Source organism: Heloderma suspectum, chromosome 15 (genome assembly GCF_057233095.1).
Source record: "Heloderma suspectum isolate Gila_16-S chromosome 15, 16-S_ref, whole genome shotgun sequence".
NCBI lineage: Eukaryota > Metazoa > Chordata > Lepidosauria > Squamata > Helodermatidae > Heloderma > Heloderma suspectum.
In genome coordinates this window covers 14,513,820-14,536,903 of record NC_139472.1, presented here as the reverse complement: position 1 = coordinate 14,536,903, position 23,084 = coordinate 14,513,820, and the positions used below count along the sequence as shown (strand labels likewise).

Here is a 23,084-nt window from a genome sequence, read left to right as displayed (position 1 = left end):
GTGTGATTGAGCCTCCACTCAACCCATCCTCTGGGTCGTCGTTCCATGTGAATAACGTGCCAATGACGACGAAGCTGCAGAGGGAGCAGGCAATGGAAGAGGGAATTCTAAAAGGTCGAGGCTGCCAAGGAGAACATCTCAAGATTCACAAGGAGAGTTTTCTTCACTAACTGGTAAATTCTTGCGGCTCTGATGTGTTCTCCAGCAGCCTTGACCTTCTAGAATTGCACCGTCCGCTCCATTTGCAGCTTCTTGGGCAATTGGCACGCTACTCACACAAACTCACATATATCTGACACTAGAACAAGGGACTTGATCCAGAGAGATCGTGCTGCAATGGAAGATGTTGTAGGGAAGCGCTGGTATATTTTATTATATAATTTGGGGAGGGAAAACATTCGCTCTCTGGTCTTTCCTTGTCAGAGCAAATGTGTGAGCCTCCTCAGCACGGGTGTGCACAGAAGGCGTTCCCCCTCTGGCAAAATCAAACCGAGGTTAAGGGGAAGTTTACATTGTTAATGTGTTAATGTAATTATTACAGGGGAGTCAGTATTCAGAGGGGAAAAACCGATTCCTATACACACCCCATTTGAATCCATTGTCTAGCAATATGGGGTGAATGAAGATTCTGTCATTGTAAACCTCCCAAAGTGAATCAAAATAAACTATTTCCCTGCTGATTAACCAAATAAAAGACATGAAAAATTGGACCAGCATTAACTTCTCTTGGCTGGGTGGAGGTGGTGAAAGTGACAAGACTTCCCAGACTCGTACCTATTTCAGGCTCTGCCCATTGCAACCCCACATAAATGGTTAAGAAACTGGCAGGACATTATAAACAAATTTATTCATAATAAAAAATATAGAACGATTTTTTAAAATGATCTTAGACATTCAAAAAATGGAGGAATAGGCATATCAAATATACAGCTATACTTTGAGACATTCCACATGAAGCATGTGATAAACCTAATTCATATGAACGGAGAACACCACTGGATTAATATAGAATATAAGAATTAGCAAAAATAAATGCAAGGCCTCCCCTTTGCAATTTCCATAGCAAAAGATTTGGAGGTGATTACTAATCCCTTCTTGCATCTAGCACACTTAAAATTTGTAGAAAATGGCAACTTATTATCCCCATTTGTTTTCCCCTCTTACTACATCCGAGTGTTTATGACAAAGACAAACTTTCTCAATTTAGCACCTAGAAATAGGTCAGCTTATTTAGGTAATGGATTTATTTGCGGAAGTTACATCCAAAATAAGTCCAGAACTTAAGGACCAGTTAGATAATGCAAAGGTAAAGTGGTGTCAACTACACTGGGTACCCCATTTCAGTACCAACCTTATAGTTCAGAAACAGGCCATTTATTTATAGCATTTGTATACTGCTCCATATCTAAGATTCTGGAGCAGTCAACAAGAGATAAAATGAACAAAAGGTAAAACATATGAAACATTACAGTTGTTTAAAAAACAGTGTCAATAAAACCGAAGCTGGTTAACCAAGGAGGGCTTCCTGAAAAAGAGCTTTTTTTTTTTTCAGGAGGTACTGAAAATAACCCAGTGTTGGCGTCTGCCTGACCTCCAGAGGCAGGGAGTTCCACAGGAAGGGAGCCGCAACACTGAAGGCCCTTCTCCGAGGTGGACTCCAGTGACATTTGCACAATCGATGCTTTTATCTGAACTGCCAGCCAAAGGCCTTATATCCAACATGTTGTTCAGTCGTTAAGTCGCGTTCAACTCTTCATGACCCCATGGACCAGAGCACGCCAGGCCTTCCTGTCCTGTGCTCTCTCCCAGAGTGTGGTCAAGTTCATATTCATTGCATCGGTGATGCTATCTAGCCATCTCATCCTCTGCCGTCCCCTTCTCCTTTTGCCTTCAATCTTTCCCAGCATCAGGGAATCAAGAGGAACAACCATGGGGCTGACAGAAATATGGGAATGTGACATGCAAGAAAAGATTGAGGACAAGAAATGGAATGGAAGATGAGGTTAAAAACTGTTTCATTCAGTGTCACCAAAACTAAGGGAAAATTTCTTGAAGGTAGCAGAGGTGGTATTTAACCTTGACAACTTGAAGTTATATCTATATACAACATCAACCTGTTGTAGGGGTACCTACCAACATATGTAGAGGGAATATAGACAAATACATGACTTCTGGAGAGAGGGTAATATTGTAGGAGGGGAAATACACATGGATCCTAAATTGACATTGTTATCTATCTTTAGCGGCCATAATGAACATTTACCAGACAAAGAAATGCGGACTGTTTTGATAGTGGCACCCCGTTAACTAACAGCAAAGAATTGGAAAGCATCTACACATCTGTAAATAGTCATGTGTTTTGTTAATTGAAAAATTAACTTAACAGATAAGGTCACAAAGGCAACAAAAAATCTGACACCTTCCAGACAATTTATTATTAATTTACGTAAATGTATTTAATGTAAGTGTATTTTTGTTAACAAACAAGATTTGGTTAGAAGACCACCAGCATGTCAGCGCCAGATATGGAAAGATAGACGATTTAGATAATTACAGCTAAATCTTAAGCCCTTCATGAACTTTTGTGGATAAATATAAGGCTATTAATATACTGAATTTCTTGTGATTCCTGTCAGCTGTGCTTCTGCAGCAAGGGAGAAAAAGTGCAGAGCGTTAAGATACAATACTGAAAAGTTACACACACACACACACACACACACACAGGATAGCACCAGAATGGAGCTACTCCAGCCTTCCCTACCAGTCTAGCAGATGTTGGAGGGCACCTCCCATCATCCCCCACCAGCCTGGCCCTTGGGGATGGTGGGAATTGTAGTATAACACATCTGGAACATGCTGAGTTATTCTCAGCTGAGGCACAGGGAAAGGCCCTTGGGATGGTGCCTTGGCTGGGCAGCCTCCTTGTATTGGTGGAGAATTAAGGAGTTCCTTAATTCTTACTCCATTCGTCACTGTAACTAACTGTAAACAGATACACACGGTGGTAAAAAAATATATGGTATCTTGGTATAGAAATGGGCAGGGACGGAGAAGGAGCTGGCTCATTAGGAAAGCGGTTCAGGGATCATGGTGGATAGAACAAGGACAATGCCAACTCATTTTAATTATCCAAAAAGCCCTGAGTGCTCATTTTAGTTGTTACACTGACATTCTCCATACACTGGATTAAGAAAGGGATGGGAAATAAAAACTGCCAGTATAGTAATGCCTTGATACCAGTGCAACTCTTGATCCACAAGAACGTCTCACCTCATGTGTGCGGGGGACATGCCTATGGGCCCCACCCTCTGAGAGTGCCCATGCTGACTAGCCCTTCTTGCTAGCCTCTGGGCATACAGTGCTAAAGCCCACCAGGAGGGCTTTTGTGTGCCAGTAAATGCTAAAGTGTTTGGCGCTATGTCGTTTAGAAAAATACATATAAAGAGGACAGAGTAGTTTATAAAGTTATGCGTGAAGAAAGTAGTAGAAAAACACTTTCCCTGTTTCCCATACTGGGCTGATTCGGATGACACAGCCCACTCACCATGGGTTGTTTTACCCATGATGAGCCATGGTGTGTGCTGGCGGCCATTTTTAATTCAACCCCTGACCGGGGATTGTTGTCCTGAATAACCCTCCTTGGCTGGGTTGGGACAAGCGATGACCAACCCTCACACAACCCTAGATCAAATATCCGATGGCACGCACCACATCCCCTCAAGGGTCGATTAACCCATGATGTGCTCCTGTGCCATCCGAACGAGGTCGTTCTTACAGAGTCGCCCAACAAGGATGAGTGGCACAAGTTGCACAACAGAAAAAGAATTTTTGTACACAAGAGGCTCTTAATTTATGGAACTTACCACCAGAAGATGTGGAAAAGGATACTGTCTTCAATGGCTTTAAAATAGGGGTGTTGAACCTCTTTCAGCCCAAAGGCCAAATTCCATTTCGGAGAAGCTCTTGGGGGCCACACTGCTGTGGTGGGTGGGGCTGAAAGCAAAGTGGGAGGGGCCAAAGCACCAGCCCATTTTAGCTGAAAGCTCTTACTGGCAACAACGAAGCCTTAGGAGAAGCATTTCAACTTTTTAGAATGGGGGGAAAAGGCACAAAAGCCAGAAAACCACCAAATGGGGGCAGGGAGGGCCTGGCCATGTGGGAAACCCAGGAGAGCCAGATTTGGGCCCTGAGCTTGAGGTTCCTCACCCCTACTTTAAAAGGAAGCTACACAAATTCAGGAAGGATGAGAAGGTGATAGATGGCTATTAATCATGATGGTTAAACAGGACCTCCATGCTCAGAAGCAGAAGTGTCTCCAGATACCAGATACTGGGAGATAAATACAGGAAGAAAGCTATTGCCTTCCTTCCTTGCTTATGGTCTTCCCAGAAGCCAGATGCTGGACTGGATGGAGTGCATTTTTTCCAATCCCCAAGTTGAAGGCACAAGAAGACCACCTGTTTTGTTGGTAGCTTGGAAGCTCATAGTATAATCAACTTCCAGGGTATCCACTATAATCTTCCTGAGTAACTTTCTAGTCCATCTTTTTGGTCTTAAGGAAGACTTGGATGTGTCTTCCGCTGGGGAGTGGAATGGGAGGTCAGTTCTCACGCCACATACATAAACCGCTTCATTCAAGAATTTTAAAAGCAATATTGCCTAAAATATTGCTTCTTCAATAAAGTGCATTGGAAAAGTAGTATGGTTATGGTAGACTGCAGACCTGATCTCTGATCTAATGATATGTACATACTCAAGTGTGCACCTAGATCTCGTGTGGGGCAGGATCACATTAACTTCAGAGGAGAGACCTGAGCAACAGGCAAATAAATACATAGCTGGAATGAGTCCCCTCTGTTGAAAGGAACATCTTCCCACAATCTACAAGCAGGACTTCTAGATGCACACCTGAATACCTCTAGATTCAAGATACTATGTGTCTATTCAACATTGGAACTAAAGTACTTTTCCGAAGAGAAACGCGTTTAAAAGTGCTGGGGGCAAGTGAAGACAAAAATACATAATAAACAGTTTACATTCAGAGAGAATGCCTCCATAAAGTTTCACAGCTGTCCAACTCTGCAACACATTTTGAACGGTTTTTCAAGAGGCATCAAGGGATGTTCTGCAGATCCACCGTCGGATGTTGGTGCACCACGTGGAGTCAACTTTATCCTCGTTGAGATAAGCACAATGGCCCGTGCCTGCAATTGGAAACCTGGAACAAAATTACCCCAGAGGGAAAGTCAGTGTTTTGTTCTGCCATAAAGTTGAGAAAACTATGGTCTACCGGCTCCCCCCCCCCCTTCATTCACACATCTTCAAGTCTCCCTCATTTTTCACTTGTGCAAGCTCTGCTTGTCTATCCTCTAATTTAGCCTTCCCCAGCCTATTGTCCTCCAGATTTTTCACACTACCACTCCCAGAATTCCTGAGTAGGAGCCATGGTGGTGGGGATGGTGGGAGATGAAGTCCAAAACATCTGGAGGGTGCCAGGCTGGGGAAGTCTGCTCTAACTGTTGACTTCTCCCATCTGTCTTTCACCCTGTCCTCTCCTAGTAGAACTTCCATTCTCCTTCCCTGGGACCTTTTTCTGGCCAAGTCTCCCTCAATCTTGAATCATATCCTGCCTTCAGTACAACTCCATCTTTCTTGACTACCTCTTTTCTTTCGGCATCTGTGACATTGTCTTCTACTCAGACTACAGAAAAAGGTTTAAAGAAGATAGCCAGTGGAAGTTGGACAGCGGGATCGAGAGCAGAGACCCATACGTGCAAGGACTAAGGCGTTGAAGTAGAAAGCGACAGGGCGAGAGTGCAAAGACAATCCTAGCAATAGGAGAGAGTATTTCAGCAGATATATTCTGACCCTCTCTAACATCTCCACACACACCCCAAATGCAACACTCTAGGAAGTCCAGAAATGTGACAGATACTTCGTAAGCCATCACAACCCCTCTGCAAAGCTGTTTCTTCCATAGGAAACAGTGCTTGGCACCAATGGACACTCAGGGCTTTTGGGAACAGGTCTAGGGCACTGGGAAATTGATGGGCCCCAGATCCAACAATGCCCTTGGCTGCCTGGCAAACTAATGGCACTGCTTTTGGTCAAGGGGCCTTCTTTTGCTTCCCCGCAGCCATTTGCTTGGAAATGGTCCTTCTGTTGTGCTTGAAGGTACAACTGCAGGAAGCTCCTGGACATATTAGGGCAGGGGTGGGCCATTTATAGCCCTCCAGATGTTGTGGCCCACAACTCCCATCAGCCTTAGCTAATATAGCCACACGTGAGGGATCATGGGAGTTGTAGGCGAAAACAGTTGGCAGGCCACAAGTTGTCCACCCCTGTGGAGAACAAGCCTGAAAGGAAACAAGTGGAATCCATGACAGGAAATAGCAGCAGGAAGTTCTTAAGAATAGCCAAGGCCCAGGAAGCGGCAATAGAATTTAACTTGATTTAAAATGATGTAATAAAAACACACACCAAGTTTACTTGACAGTTTGGACCTGTAGCCATGGCTGCGTGCAATATTACGGTGTTCTTTCTCTGATTGCTGCCGCAGTAGGCTCGAGGTTTAATTTTGTTTGCTTTAAATAGCTCTTAACTGACCAAGGATGTGGGGACTCTGACTTGCCTTTGCACCAATCTGTGGTGTGACCACACTTGGTATACTGTGTTCCGTTCTGGTCACTGGACCTCGAAACCAGTACCATCGAGCTGGAAATGGTGCAAGAAAGGTTATAATAGCCTTCCCCAACATGGTACCCTGCCAGCATTCTTGACCATTGGCCATGCTAGCTGGAGCTGATGGGACTTGAAGTCCAAAACATCTGCAGGGCACCAGGTTGCAGAATTTTGGGTCGTAGTGTTTGGGACTATTTTGTTTAGAAAAGAAGCAAGGAAGGGGGCAGGTGTACAGAAGTATGTACGGCGTGCAGCCTTTCCTAATCTGGGAAACCCAGATGTTGGATTGCAATTCCCATCATCCCTAGCCAGCCCAGGAGCCAGGGTCATGGGAACTGTAGTCCAACAACACCTGGGTACCTCGGATTGGGAAAAGCTGGTGCAGAGAGAGTGGACAGGGAGACATTTTTCTCCCTCTCTCGTAATACTCAGACCCGATGAGGTCATCCCATAAAGCTGAATGGTGGGAGATTCAGGACAGACAAAAGGAGGGCTTCTTCACACAACACAAACTTAAAGTAAGGAATCTGCTGCTTCAAGGGGCAGTGACATTCATTTACAAAAGAAAAGAAAGCCTGAAATCTCAGCCCCTGGTTCCAGAAGAAAGGGACACCACCACTCACCAGTTGCTGAAGTCTGAACCATTTAGCCATTTCCAGGGCTTGCTGACTTGCTCCCTCTGGAGACCAATCCAATAAATATTCTTCTCCATATAGCGCTTTATAAAATCCTTAATAATTAAAAATATATATAGTTCAAAATCTACCTTAAGCCATCTTTAATGCTGAAGAGTTCAGTGTTTTGAGGTGCAAGGAAACTTTTCACGTTGCATTTTATCACGTTGCATTTTATGGTTTTAATTGTGGTGAGCTGCCCAGAGAGCTTCAGCTATTGGGCAATATAGAAATGTAATAAATAAATAAATAAACAGACACGCTAGAGAAGAAAGGGGCCATAGCCCCCGCTTTGTACGCAAAAGGTCCCCGGTTCAATCCCCGCTAGCGCAAAGGCATTAGATCTGAACGTGAATGAAAAGCCCACAAGCTTTGCAACAAATAGTGTGGATGAAAATGGTCATGGCCACTGCAAGAATCTGAAGGTCCAGGTACAGTGACAGATCTAGGAGCATCTCAAGGCTATGAGGCCGAGAGCTTTTCTACATGAGGCTATTATTTGCTGTATCTACTTTCAGTATCATTGCAGAATTGAGGTCTGAGCTCTACGCAAAGAGCTTTTCCTTTCCTGTTTTTGCACTACATAACCTCTAGGTGGTGCTGTGGTATCACGGAATAGCACATATACACAAGTAGGAAACTACCTTTCCTTTTGCCTTCAGAAATAATACCCTATTTCCCCCACTCTAAAAAAACACAGGAAAGGGCTCTTAAAAAACAGTGGCGACCATGGAGGATCACAACGTCATCTAAAGAACCTGTAAACAACCATGAGTAAGGAGTCACAAGTACACAATAAATGCCTTGTGCAGAAAAGGTTTCAGTGTCCAAGTGCTGTTGAATACTATCCATGCCTCCTCTCTGGATTGCAAGCCCCATCAGCCACCATTGCCTTCACCCTGGTCTGGACTCAACTACAACTGGCTTCCCCATATCTAGGTCCCTATCCCAGCTGACAGGGCTGTGACATATGGAATGGTTCTGCAAAATAGTGCTGCCATATCTTTAAGGGGTACCTTCCTGTTCCTGGGGCTAGAGGAAGAGGAAGGTGTGTGCGCAGTAGGTCTGTTTTGGTTTTGGGGTTTGCTGGTTCTGCCGTTCTTCCAATACATTTATCCTTGGTCTTCAAATAAAATTAGCAGAAATCTTAGGACGTTTTTGGTGTGAGGCATATACTCAAGGTCCCATCAACCTCCAGAGTCTTCTCCATCTGGGATGTCCCTTTATCTGAATCATCACGGCCTTGCTAAGCAAGTACACATCAGATACCCTAAAGCAACCTTCCTCAACCTACTAACTCCAGGTGTTTGGGACTACAACTCCCAGAGTTCCTGGCCAGTGGCCAGGCTGGCTGCAGCTGATGGGAGTTGAAGTCCAAAACAGCTGGAGAACACCAGGCTGGGGAATCCTGGACCAGCATTTTCCAACCTGGGGTCTCCAGCTATTGTTGGGTTACAACTCCCAACATCCCAAAGCCTGCTGGGCTTCCCACAAGGCATCTTCCCATTCTGGCTGATAGTCCAACATCATCTGTAGGGCCTAGGTTGGAGAAGCTGCGCTAGACAAAATTAGAAGGGCTCTCACCATTTCCGCTTGCGTGTCCAGCGTCACCAGGGTGCCTCCGTAGGCAGAGCAATTCCTCCGGCTGAAGTTCCAGCCCCTTTCAATAACAGAGGCCGAGTAGCAATGTCCTGCGTTCTTTCGCCAACCTTGAGGGCAGGAATTGACTTCTGACAGGCATGGAGCAGTGGGCAAACTTGTTCGCCCAGTTACTGAAAGAAAGAAAACATTCCAAGGACTGGTTTCTATCAACACCAACACACGGAGCTCTGGAGAGAATTAGAAAATTTCCAAGGCTCATCGAGACCAGGGGTGCAGAACCTCTTTCAGCCCGAGGGCCACATTCCATTTCGGAGAAGCTCTTGGGGGCCACATGCCAGGGGTGGGGCCAAAATACCAGCGTATTTTAGATTAAAGCCCTTACTGCCAGGAACAAAGCCTGAAGGGAGGCCTTTCAACCCTTGGGAACGGGGGGGGGGGGAGTGCAAAAATGCTGGGGAATGTTCACCAAATGCTCCATGTTTGGGGGAAAGGGGGTGTGGCCTTCTGGGGACTTACAGTGGGCCAGATAGGAGCGCCATGGGCCTGCACCCCCAATCTAGATGAAAACAGCAGGAGAGGGGGAGAAGAGTAAAAGAGACTCTGAAATCAGGACAGAGGTAAGCAGCATTGTGCCCTGCAGATGTTCTGGACAACAATTCCAAGAAGCCACAGCTAGCATGGCCAATGGTCAGGGTATGACGGGATCTATAGTTCAAAACCTTTGGAAGGCGCCAGGTTGCTTATCCCTGCATTTCGGCAAAGCACCTGCCAGCCTATATACTAAGAGCCAATTCATTCTCTGAGGGTGGATCCTTATGTAGACAAAATGGCACCATCGCCATACAAGAAGAAGGCGTCAACAGGCTCGGGGGAAACACTGAAGTTTGCAGAAGTACAAGAAATGTAGGGGGGGGGGAACCTAAGTGGGCAAAAACACACACAACCCAAACAGCCAGTGACGACTCTTAACACCCGCACTGCGTTAAGAATGTAATGGGGTATTCTGAAAGGGGCATGGCTGGCTGGCACCTTGAACAGAAACAGCACTGCAACTTTTTGTTGCCGTGTTGTAACAGTTTACCAGTCTTTTAAAATTGCCATTATTGACCTCTATAGCAAGATGCCATTGATCGGACAGGTATCTGGAACATTTTTCTTAATTTTTTTGGAGACTTCCTTTAAAATATTCCACTTATTTACAGAGGCTTGGCCAAATCAGTCTCGGCGACACCTCCTCCACCTGAGCACTGAGGATCCTGTTGAGAGACTGTGTGGTGTAGTGGTTAGAACAGCTTTCCCAAATCTGATGGGATCCAGATTTTCTGGACTTCAACTCCCATCAGCACCAGCCAGCATGGTCAGGAATGCTGGAAGGCACCAGGCTGGGTTAAAGTGTTGGACCAGGACCACAGAGATTGGGTTCAAATCCCCCTCCAGCTGTCAGACTCACTGTGAACCAGTCACTCTCAGTCTAACCTACCTCGCAGGGTTGTTGAAGATGAAATTGAAGTTGGGGGACATCTGTGCCTGAAGGAAAATAAGCCACGTGGCAAATGGACCTGAAAGAAGGGGCTGAGAGGAGACCTAAGACATCCTAGGAGGATGCATTTCTCTGCATTTAGAGGCAGGTGGGCGGGCATAAATAAACAAAGTCATGGAAGAGGGAAGAAGGGGGAAAAAAGCGGAGAACTCACCAGCCTGGTAAACATTGCAACAAATCAAAACCAGCATCACGCCGAGTGTCACCTTGACTATATTACGGTATTGCAGTTCATCTCCATCAACTAAACAAGAGAGAGAGAGAAACAGATCACGAGATACATACATGTTTAGTCATTTTTTGTACTTATAGGCAAGTAGAGTAGCCTTGCTGGTGCAATCTTGGTGCCAAAGATAAGAGACCGGGGGCACCTTCCATCCAAAATGGTTGTGGCAGATGGGTTGTCCCGGTCATGTGCTCCGGGGGAGGGAAAGGCCCAAGCACCCCTTCCATGCAGGGATGCCAGCCAAGGCCATTTCAAGAGCAGTTCTGTGGCCCCAAGACAACGTCTGAGGGGCCAGAAGATGCTCTGGGCTCCCAGATCCGAGGCAAGGGACAGCGCTCTGACTTGGAGGAGAGAATTGGAACTCCGACCCCCCCCCCCACACACACACACACACAGCTGGCACAGAAAGAACTATGCCGGCTGCTCTCCAAGATTGGCAAAGCAACCTTGGAGAGGGGGTAAAGGGGCGGGGAAGGAAGGAAACCGGAGAGGCCAGGATCCAAGTTATCCTGAAGCCTCCCCAGCGTCCTTCGCTCTACCTCCAAAAAACTTTCGCGAGACAGGCAATAAAGCCCGACTAGCAAAAATGCAGGGCAGGAGGACAGGGAGGCGAAGGTCACCTCCACGACACCTTCTGCCCTGCATAGGATGCTCATCAGCCTCTGTGTTTGGGGGCTAACCATCATTGTAGTAGGACTGCATCCTTAGAAGCTCAGGTGGATGCCCAAAGGGTGTAGCTTGGTGCTTGGAAGTGGGTGTCTGATCGCTCTCCTGCGTGCTCTTCCGCAGACACCAGAAAGCTCCGACTGTCATCTGCGAAAGGAGCGGGCTGCTCTCTCTACACACAAGCTCCAAATTCTGCATGCGGAGTGGGCAGTACAAGCCCACTGACGCCTTAAGTAGACAGGTAGCTTCTACAAATTAGATTGTCAAGGAATTCTGATCTTTGGGGGCAAGGTAAAAGGGAAAGGATAATGCATTTGTGAGACCACATCGAGCAGTGCATGGGAACATCGGAAGCTGCCTTCTCCTAAGTCAGACCCTTGGTCCAGCTAGCCCAGTACTGTCAACGCTGGCTGGCAGCAATGGCTCTCCAGAGTTTCAGGCAGGAGTCTTTTCTAGCCCTACCTGGAAAAGCCAGGGATTGAACCTGGGACTTCCTGCATGCAAAGCATGTGCTCTGCCACTGAGCCACAGTGGCCTAGCCTTCAGCAAGTGGGGCTCATTTTGTTTTGCGGAATTCTGATTATTTTAACTGCAGAACAGCTGGGCTGGATCAGACCACAGGCATCTCTACTCAACATCCAGTTTCCCACAGTGGGCGGCCAGATGCCTGTGGGAAAATGACAAGCAGGACAGGCGCGCAACAGCACCCTCCCGCTCACGTTCCCCAGCATACTGCCTCTGATCCTGGAGGCAATATATGGCCATCATCACTAGTAGCCATTGTGGCAGAGGTAAGGTAGTAAAGGACCATGTCCAGAATGTGAAAGGAATGGTCGCCATAGTAAAACAGAGTGGGGAAGGGAAAGAGAGAGAGTGTGTGTGTGTGTGGGGGGGGGGGAGAGAGAGAGAGAGAGAAGGTAACTTTACAACAGATGTTCAGCTTGGGGTTTCTTGGTGGTGGAGCCAACATTTTTGTTGTGGGCTATTCAGAGTGGCAAGAATGTCGAACTGGGGGTGGGGGGAGACAGTGAAATCCATCCACCTCATCCTGTGCTCTGTAGTACAAGGGTGGCCAATTTTTGTGCCTCCAGATTGGACTGCAGTTCCCATCAGCCGTAGCCAGTATAGCCAAAGAGGAGGCATGATGGGAGAGTTGTTGTTGTCCAACAACAGCTGGAGGGTTATAAGTTGCTCCCCCCTGCTGTAGGAGCTACAATCCAAAAATTTCTTTTGCAGTCCTTGGACCGCATGCAATTTTTACTCAAGCTTGGGACATGAGGCTTTTTATCCCGCGCCTTTACTGAGGCTTCTGCTTCCAGATTCTTTGCAGAATTAAGATCGGCTCCCTTAAACATGCTTTTTTCTGGGGGGGGTTCTCTCTGCAATTCCATATGTTTCATTATACAACCACTAGATGGCACTGTGTTACAGCAGAATTGTGCAATTACACAAGACATGTGTAATTGCACAATTCTGTATGTTGTACATCGCCCAGAGTGGCTGGGTGACCAGCCAGATGGGCGATTAATAAATTTAATAATTAATAAATAAATAAATAAATACTCTTATTCTGCCATTTCTAAATAATACCAGACTTTCCTAGTTAGGGGAAAAAACGTGATAATGGTTGCAAAGCACAGGAGAGGCCATGGAGAATGACGACATATAAAGGAACCGCAAACTGCTGTGAGTGAGGAATGACAAGTGCACAATAAAACCTTTGTGTAGAAAGGCTCTTAGGGTTTCTAGCTAGCACAGCTCAAACTCAAATCTGATTTCAGCAGGCAGGTTAGGGAGTCATATACTTACAAAACCACCGTGTGAATCTCTGGAAGGGATGACAGCATCTTTGAAGAAGCCCATTAGCCTCCCTTTGTTGAACATTTTCTGTTTCACAAGCCATCAAAGAAAAATGGTTAATAAAGCCTGTACAGCAAGGCAAAATATGAAAGTGCACACTAGAATATTATTGTTCACGCGCATGCACAGGCACGGAAAAAGGAACGACCACCTAAGACTAAGGTCCCCAATGCTGGGCTTCAACTCCCATCATCCTTCACCACTGGCTATTCTGACTAGGGCAGAAGGGAGTTGTCACCCTTGCTCTAACCACTGCACCACATTGAGATGTTACATACCATGCTTGACTTCAGAGGAACGACGTTGACTTCCTTCCCAGATCCCGCAAAAGCTTCTTGTCCTTACTTTCTTGGGCCTCTGGGGGCTGCTCCTCCCCAAGTTCATCCCTGCGTGGCGGATCCCTCCCTGAGGCCTTTGCCCCTCCAGCTCCACCCTGTCATCCAAAGGTCTCCTGCCTGCCCCCCAAGGATGACGCCCATTCTCCCTTGCTGCTCCTTATGCTTGGAATCACCTCCTGCATAATCTTCTCTTCTTTCCTTCATATCTCTCCTCCAAACCTGCTTTTCCTGTGAAGCCCCCGATTCCCATGCCCTAGCAGGGGTAAGCAAACTGGTGCCCTCCAGACTAGAGCTCCCATAATCCCTGACCACTGACAATGCTGGTTGGGGCTTATGGGAGTTGTAGACCAAAACATCTGGAGGGCACCCTGTTGCTTTCCCTTGTCACTCAGCTCAGGTATGTGTGAGGGAAATAGTCACATTTTCCTCCCATTCGACCGTGCTTCCTTTCCCTGTGTTTAGGAATGGACGGAACACTTACCCTCCGTTCCGTTTCGGCTGGGGGGGTGAGGCGCTCTGTCCCTCCCCCCGGAATCCTTGACGGGGGTGAAGGCGCTCCCCCCCCCTGGAATCCTGCCTGGCCGGCTCTGCTCCGGAGCCAAGCTGCGGAGCCGCCAGCCGGCTCCGGCCGCCTGCAGCCGGGCATCCAGCCGCTGGGCAGCCTGCAGGGATGCAAATTTGCATCCCTGTATTTAGCCATGATAGGCTACGTAAGTATTTACGTAGCCTATCACGTCTGGGTAGGTTAAAAAAAAAAAAGTATGCAAATGGCGGCAGCTACAGCCGCCATTTGCGTTCCTTATTTTTCGCCGTCTTAGTCTACGTAAATATTTATGTAGACTATTATGGCGAAAAGAAAGGGGAAATTCAATAGCGTAGTGGGCGCTATTGAATTCCCCTTTCTTTTCGCCGTAATAGTCTACATAAATATTTACGTAGACTAAGACAGTGAAAAATAAGGAACGCAAATGGCGGCGGCTGTAGCTGCCGCCATTTGCATTTTTTTTTTTTAACCTACCCAGACATGATAGGCTACGTATGTCTTTACGTAGCCTATCACATCAATGTAACAAAAAAAAAAGACCAGCCTGCAAATGGCGGCAGCAGCCGGTCGGAAGACCAGCCGCTGCTGCAGCCGCCGCCATCCGGAACATCCGCCCCAGGTAAGTCTGGTCCCGGGGGGATCCTCGGGGGTATGGGGGGGTAGCAGGCCGTTCCGCCACGGGTTTCAGGGGGCTGAATGCCAGTGCATTCGGCCTCACTGAAATCTGTGGCAGAATTCTCCACCATCCCTGTGTTTGTGTTTAGACTGTAATCCTCTCAGTACAGAGGCCTGGCAAAGCTGGTCTTTGTGAAGCACCAAGTATAGATACGGTGCCCGATCAATAAGGAGCCTCAGCGCAGAAAGGGGACACAAAGAAAAAGGCCTGACAATTCCAGAAGACGCCCACAAAAAGCGCAACAACATTTTGCCGGCAGCGGGGGGGGGGGGGAGGATTACTTATGTTTTGAGATGGGTCTTTTGAGCCCTGCATGAGACTTTGGCTCTTCTCCACGGAAAGACCAACATCTGCGTCTCCGCATTATTCTTCTTCGGAGAGAAAAATAGCTTACCACGAGGTTCTTCTGTCCTTGAGCGCTCATTGAGGAAGGGTGTCTTTTGCTCCACAGAGGGATTTTCTTGTCCATTTTTTAGATTTACTTCACCAGTTTCATAATCACATTCCTTCATCTCTAGTCTCACATCATCTGGCATCCTTCAGAATAATATTTCAGTTAGGCGCGGATATAAAAATGTACAATATACTTTCATTGGGGTCATTTCTGTTTATCCCCTGAAGAATTATCACTCACACCACTTAAGCGTCGATATAGTCAATGAAATTGTGAGGATTTGCACTGACTGAAGACACTTAGGTGCAGCCCTATACCCGGTTACCTGGAAGTATGCCCAAATAAACTCACTGGGACTTATTCTGAGGAGACATGTACAGGATCCTGCTCACTCACTCAAAACCTTTAAAAAACGATTAGCAATAAGACTTAAAAAAAACAAATAAACACATGAGGGAAGCTCAGAAGGCGGCAACAAGGGCCTTCTCAGTGATGGCTCCCCATCTGTGGAATGAGCTCCTGGATGAGGTCCGCCTGCCGCCAACATTGCTATCTTTTCCACAGGCATCTTGCAGCACATGGTGAGTTTAATTGGTCCTGGATGTGTCTTTAGTTATGACTGACAGTTCAAACTTTTTAGCTATATGTTGTTTGTGTATATTGTCTGCGTGCTTTTATGTAAATGGCTTTTAAAGTGTGGATAGTGTTAATGTTTTAACGTCTGTAAACCACCCAGAGAGCTTAGGCTATGGGGTGGTATAGAAAATAGACAGACAGACAGACAGCAAACTCTGAGCCTCAACAAAATTCACTGGGTTTGGCTGTTGGGGTGCTGCTTTTACAAAGCGATGAGAGCTGTTTTAAGGCCCGGAAATCCCCCACTATTCCTGCAGCTGGAGGTGTGTTGCTCTTAAAAATTATGAGTGTATTCCTTTCTTGATCTTGATTTATTATTGTGTATGTTCTTTTATTGCCTTTATTTTGTTAACATTATTTCAAAATAAAATAAAATTTCATGAAAAACTATGTTTGGTATACTCAAAGTAAAACGTATTGTTATTTTAAAATCTTTCTTTTTCGATAAACATACAATGTGCTAATCATTTATCAAAAAAGATATTGACACTTGCTTACCAGGTACAGAGAATTTTTGAAAGAGAATTTTTTTTAGGACCCAAGTGAGGAAGAGCAGATGTATTCGTTGCTCCTCTGTGCAAGGAAGGGAGGGTGGGAGAGAAAAGGGCTCTCCCACGCTCTGCTTAGCTTAGCAACGTGGTTGCATCAGACTCCCTTAGGACATGCCTCAAAGCATGCATGCACACGCGCTGAGGCTTTTCCCTGTCTTCTCCCTCCCTCAGTCTTCTCCCACACACACACACAGACTTCTCCCATGAAGGTGACTTCTTCCGCCATGTGCGCTATTTTTCTTGGCAGAAAGGCAGGGAACAATTCGAATCAATACAATATGGGGCTGAGGGGAGCTGCAGTCCAAAACATCCGGAGGGCAGGAGATTGCGTGCATGAGCGTGGCGGCGGGCGCAAGCTTTCCTTGGCAATAACCCACTTACACAGCGAAGGCACCCAGGGCCTTTTTTGCTGCCTGGGGCAAACCAGAAAATTTTCCTGGGGCAAAACAGAACCCCACCCACCCCTGCCTTTCCCTGAAAAGTGAACAACTGTCAGTAATTAGTGCTGTAGTGTTTTCTGCGCCTCTTTCATGCGTTCCCTTCGGTTTTATTTTGTGATTTTATTAGACTGTAAGCCTTTGTGGCAGGGACCTGCTGTTTTATTCTTATTATGTTAGGTTAGGCCTCATCTGGAGTAGTGTGTCCAGTTCTGGGCACCACACATGAAGAAGGATGCAGACAAACTGGAGAGGGTTCAGAGGAGGGCAACAGAGATGATCAGGGGACTGGAAACAAAGCCCTATGAAGAGAGACTGAAAGAACTGGGCATGTTTAGCCTTGAGAAAAGAAGACTGAGGGGAGATATGATAGCGCTCTCCAAGTACTTGAGAGGTTGTCACAGAGAAGAAGGCCAGGATCTCTTCTCCATCATCCCAGAGTGCAGGACACGGAATAATGGGCTCAGGTGACAGGAAGCCAGATTCCGGCTGAACATCAGGAAAAACTTCCTGACTGTAAGAGCAATACGACAATGGAACCAATTACCTGAGGAGGTGCTGGGCTCTCCCACACTGGAGGCCTTCAAGACGAGGCTGGACAGCCATCTGTCAGGGATGCTCTGACTTGGATTCCTGCATTGAGCAGGGGGGGTTGGACTCGATGGCCTTGTAGGCCCCTTCCAACCCTACTATTCTATGATTCTATGTACAGTGCCATGTGCGTTGACGGCACTATATAAATTATTATTGTTAATAATAATAATCTCTCACATACACACACACACACACACACACAGAGCGGTAGCTGAGCCAAGAAGGAGGCGTTTGAAGGAGGGGGAGTTCAAGACAAGGCGGGGGGCCCAGGAGAACGTCAGAGGGGGGAAAGAGCCCGATGCCAGGGCTCCAGGCGACCCCACTTGCGGATCTCCAGCATGGTAAAGACCTCTACATTTTAACCCTGAGCCGTTTATGAAGGTTTCCTCCGCTGTGCTCATGCCAGTGAGCCAGTGTGGCGTAGTGGCTACAGTGTTGGACTGGGAGTCGGGACATCCGGGTTCTAGTCCCCACTCGGCCATGGAAGCTCACTGGGTGACTGGGCCAGTCACAGACTCTCAGCCCAACCTACCTCACAGGGTTGTTGCTGTGAGGGTAAAATGGCGAGGAGGAGGATTATGTACGCCATCTTGGGTTCCTTAAAGAGGGGGAAAGGGCAGGATACAAGTGTAATAAATCAATAAATCAAATCAATGCTGCCTGCTCTCAGGGCAATGCTGGGGCAGAGGGAGCAGGACAAAGCAGCCCTTGGCACAGGGGCACACTTGAAAGTGTGCGCGCGTGGGGCGGGGTGTCGAGTGTGACCAGCTCTTCCATGAATACACGTGCACTCTTGGGGAGGGGGCGTTTGCCGGCAGCGCTTTAAGCGACAAGGCGTTCCCTGTAACTCACGCTCGCTTTCTCCCCAGGCCCTCCAGCCCCCACGAGGAGGACAGCTGATGACCGGTGGATCGGCTTCCCTGCTGGTGAAAGGGGGAAAGCCTCTTCTGGCTTCCTTCCCCTCCCTCCCCTGGGCTCGAAAAAAACTCGGCGCGCTTGCTCACTCCTGTTTCTCAAGGAGTTCTGGGCTGCTCTCCTCCTCCGCGCCAGCGCCCCCCCCCCCGCCATCCTAGGCCCAGTACTTTCTCTCGCGCGCGCCTTCCATCACCCCTGCCCTCCAGTCCCCCGGGCTGGAGGCCGATGGCTGTCGTCGTCCAAAACACCCGTCTCCGCCCAGCCGGGGCGCAGGCGACGCCTCCAGCCTTCCCGCATGACCGCGGCTGATGGGAGCTGCGGCCCCGCCATCCCGCCCAGGGCCCCGCCGGCGGGTCCCCCTCACGCATGTCCAACAGTTGCACACCGCTCCGTGCCCAGGCCAGCTTTCGGGGCAGCGGCCGCCGAAGATGAAAGCGCCCAAGAAGGCGAAGGTCCAGCGCCGCGGGGCCGGCCGGGCCGCCGGCTCCGAAACGCCACGCCGAGGGCAGCCCGGCCGGCCCGTCGCGGGACGCCGCTGGGGCAGCGCTGTCCGCGGGAGGCGCAGGGAGGGGCGCGGCGGCGGCGCCCGCCCGGCCCGGGGATGCCGAGGAGCGGGGCCGGCGCGGCGCCTCGGCCGCTGCTCGGGCGGAGCTGTCCAGGGAGGGGAGCGCCGCCCCGGCCCCAGCGACGCTCGGGCCAGCCTCGGAGGCCTCCCCGCCGTGGCGCGCCGCGCACGGGGGCCGGCTGGGGGCGGCTCTGTCTGGCACCTCGGGCGGACCCCGAGCGCGGCACCCCGCGGCAGCGCTGCCCCGCTCTCGCCGGCCGCGCCCCGGCTCGCGCGCTCGCTGGCTGGCTGGGCGCGCGGCCCGCAGCGCAGGGCGCGCGCGCTCGCCCGCCTGGCACGCCGGCCCGGCCCGGCCCGCGGCGCTGCGGCCCGGGCTCGCCGGCACCGAGCGCTGCCTTGCCTCTGCGCTTGGGGCTGCGGCTCGGCTCGGCGCGCCGCCCCCGCCCGGCGCCGGGCTGCCCGGCCGGCCCCCGCCCCGCCCGCTGCTGCTTGCTCGCCACCACCTCGCTCCCGCCGCCCAGCAGGGCAAGCGGGCTGGTCCGCGGGGCAGCAAGGACAAGCGGCAGGGCTGGGCTGGGCTGGGGAGTGCGCGCCCCGGAGGGGGGGCAGAGGGCCCCTCGTGGAACGCGAGGCGGGGGAGCGGCCCCGCTCGCACGTCCAACACAGCCGCGGCTGCTCCCGCCGCCGGGGAGGGGTCGCGCGGCGGCTCCCTCCCCGCGTCCTCGACTGGAGCGAAGAGACGGAAGACGACAGCGGGGGGGCGCGAGGGCGCCGGCCGCGATGCCAGAAGCGCGCGCGCGACGTTCCGCGAACGGGACGGGGCGCTCGCGGGACCGAAGCCTCGTCTGGAAGCGGCGCCCCGGCGCGGGGAAGGAGGGAGCCCCCCGCGCCACCGCTCCGCGCCCCGGCTCTTGCCCGCGCGCTCCTGCGCCCGAGCCCCGCTGCCCGCCCGTCTAACGCCGTCCTCATCGCCGTCACCTGCGGGCGGCCCGCCGCGCTGCCTCCTCGGCCCCGCTCCGCGCCCGCGGGTGGCTCGGAAGGCAGCGCGCCCGCATCTGCGGGGGCGCGGGCAGCGTCGAGCTCCCTCATTGGCTGCCTGCCTCCCCCCCCCCCGCGCTCATTTTAATGTTCTTCTTTCCGGCACACACCTTCCAGCAAGCTGATTGGCTGACGTGGCTCAGCTACACGCACGCACACGCCTCCTCAGTGGGGACGGGGCATCTGGAGCAGGACCTCGAAAAACTCCCCCGCTGACGCCCAGCACCAGGGCTTGGGATGCAGCGGAAGGCGCGAGCGGAGATGCGCAGCGCCCTGGCCGCGGACGCCCCTGGTTACGCTCAGACGCTCATCTTATCGTTTTGTACCTTGAGATGATATTCTCCTTTTTTGCAACGGAAGAGTCTGATGCGGTGTGTGGGGGTGTGTGTGGTGGTGGGGAGAACAGCTGCAAAGATTTCTTGGAACGGAAAGCCGCTCTGAATCCTCAGAGGCACGCTCGCTCGCTCTCTGCGTGAGAGTGTTTCTGTCTGGCCTGGCCTGTATCGAGCCTCACCCCCCAAAAGAAAGAACGTAATCTTACTAGACAGCGTAGAGAGAAGCAGAGACATCGCCTTGCCGACAAAGGTCCGCCTAATCAAAGCTATGGTTTTCCCAGTGGCAACGTATGGCTGTGAGAGCTGGACTATAAGGAAGGCTGAGCGCCGAAGAATTGATGCCTTCGAACTGTGGTGCTGGAGAAGACTCTTACGAGTCCCCTGGACTGCAAGGAGGTCAAATCAGTCCATCCTAAAGGAAATCAACCCAGACTGCTCATTGGAAGGACAGATACTGAAGCTGAAGCTCCAATATTTTGGCCACCTGCGAAGAGAAAACTTTCTGGAAAAGTCCCTGATGCTGGGACCTGGGAAAGACTGAAGGCAAAAGGAGAAGGGGATGGCAGAGGATGAGATGGCTAGATAGCATCACCGATGCAATGAATATGAACTTGAGCACGCTCCGGGAGAGAGCGCAGGACAGGAAGGCCTGGCGTGCTATGGTCCACGGGGTCACGAAGAGTCGGACACGACTGAACAATTGAACAACAATCTTACGTTCTGTATGGCCAGAGAGGGAAAAGTTCTGCCGAAAAGTTCTCCCCGACCGACATATTTTTCAAACCTTTTCATTCAATTTGAGAGAAAAGAAATAGCGCTTGCAAAGGAATTCAGTGGCGAAGACAATTTTGGAAAAATTCTCCAGGGTCGGGTTTGAGTTTCTCGTGCTTACCTTACGTGGGAGGTGGCTGAGGAGTGTGCACAAGCATCCTGTTTCTCGTTGTACAATTGTCTCTCCGGCACCCTGTAGCCTCCTTGGCTTCCCACACTTCAATCAAGGCCCAGGGGAAGACATCATGAGGAAATTCCTCCCAAAGGGCTTTTTCAGCTCAGGAAGCACAGGCAGCCATAAGAACTTCAGAAGAGCCCTGCTGCATCAGGCCGAGGATCCATCTCGTCCAGCATTCTGTTCCCACGGTGGCTTACCAGCTGCCCACAGGAAACCCACAAGCAGGACATGAGTGCAACAGCACCCTCCCACCCATGTTCCCCAGCAACTGGTGTACACAGTACTGGAGGTATCGTATAACCTTGAAGACTAGTAGCCATTGATAGCCTTCTCCTCTAGGAATTTGTCTAACCCCCTTTTAAAGCCATCCAAATGAGTGGCCATCACCAGGTCTTGTGGGAGCAAATTCCATAGTCTTTAACTTTGCGCTGTGTAAACACCTCCTTCCTTTTATCTTTCCTGAATCTCCCACCAACCACCCTCATGGGACAATCCCCTTAGGTTCCTGGTATTATGAGAGAAGGAGAGAAATGTCTCCGTATCCACTTTCTCCACACCATGCATAATTCTCTACACCTCTCCAGCAGAGGAGATCGTTACCTTGTCGTGGTGTTGGAGCTTGAGCACCTCAATGACACCATGAGCTAAACCGTGAAGGGACACCCAAGACGGGAAGGTCATGGCAGAGAGGTCGGGCTAAATATGATCCCTGGGGAAGGTAACGGCAACCCACCCCAGTATTCTTGCTGTGAAAACTAAATGGATCAGTATAGCCAGAGATATGTCGGTATAGCATCAGAAGATGGGACTCCCAGGTCAGAAGATGGTCCAAATGCTACTGGGGAGGAACAGAGGATAAGTTCAACTAGCCCCAGATGTGATGATGCCGCTAGCTCAAAGCCGAAAGGATGGCTAGCGGCCGACGGTGCTGGTGGTGAACGACGAAGCCGATGTTCTAAAGATCAACACACAATAGGAACCTGGAATGTTAAGATCTATGAGCCAGGGCAAATTGGATGTGGTTACTGGGGAGATGTCAAGATTAAATATAGACATTTTGGGTGTCAGTGAACCGAAATGGACTGGAATGGGCCACTTCACATCAGATGACCACCAGATCTACTACTGTGGACAAGAGGACCACAGAAGAAAAGGAGTAGCCTTCATAATTAATAATAAAGTGGCTAAAGCAGTGCTTGGATACAATCCAAAAAATGATAGAATGATCTCAATTCGAATTCAAGGGAAGCTATTTAACATCACAGTGATCCAAATATATGCCCCAACCACAGATGCTGAAGAAGCAGAAGTAGATCAGTTCTATGAGGATCTGCAGCACCTACTGGATAATACGCCAAAAAGAGGTGTTATTTTCATTACAAGAGACTGGAATGCTAAGGCGGGTAGTCAAGCGACACCTGGAATTACAGGCAAGCATGGTCTGGGAGAACAAAATGAAGCGGGACATAGGCTGATAGATTTTTGTCAAGACAACTCACTGTGCATAACAAACACTCTTCCAACAACCTAAAAGACCACTTTATACATGGACTTCACCAGATGGTCGACACCGAAATCAAATTGACTACATCCTTTGTAGCCAAAGGCAGCGGACATCTATACGGTTGGTAAAAACAAGACCTGGAGCTGATTGTAGTTCAGATCACAAACTTCTTATTGCACAATTTAGAATCAGACTAAAGAGAATAGGGAAGACCCACAGAGCAGTTAGATATGAGCTCACTAATATTCCTAATGAATATGCAGAGGAGGTGAAGAATAGATTTAAGGGACTAGATTTAGTAGATAGGGTCCCAGAAGAACTATGGACAGAAGTTCGCAACATTGTTCAGGAGGCGGCAA

The 23,084-nt window shown here is 49.5% G+C and overlaps 1 protein-coding gene across 1 annotated transcript; it reads right to left on the bottom strand.

The window, feature by feature from the left end:
• Positions 1 to 826: 826 nt before the first annotated feature.
• Positions 827 to 19,958, bottom strand: LOC146335377 (early activation antigen CD69-like). Its single transcript, XM_084822282.1, has 7 exons — positions 19,878 to 19,958; positions 15,202 to 15,344; positions 13,199 to 13,276; positions 10,652 to 10,741; positions 8,940 to 9,127; positions 7,305 to 7,411; positions 827 to 5,218 (listed from the first exon to the last, which is right to left on the bottom strand). Exons 1-7 carry the CDS (start codon positions 19,952 to 19,954, stop codon positions 5,104 to 5,106), a joined length of 798 nt encoding a protein of 265 aa, XP_084678408.1. The 5' UTR covers positions 19,955 to 19,958; the 3' UTR covers positions 827 to 5,103.
• Positions 19,959 to 23,084: the final 3,126 nt, after the last annotated feature.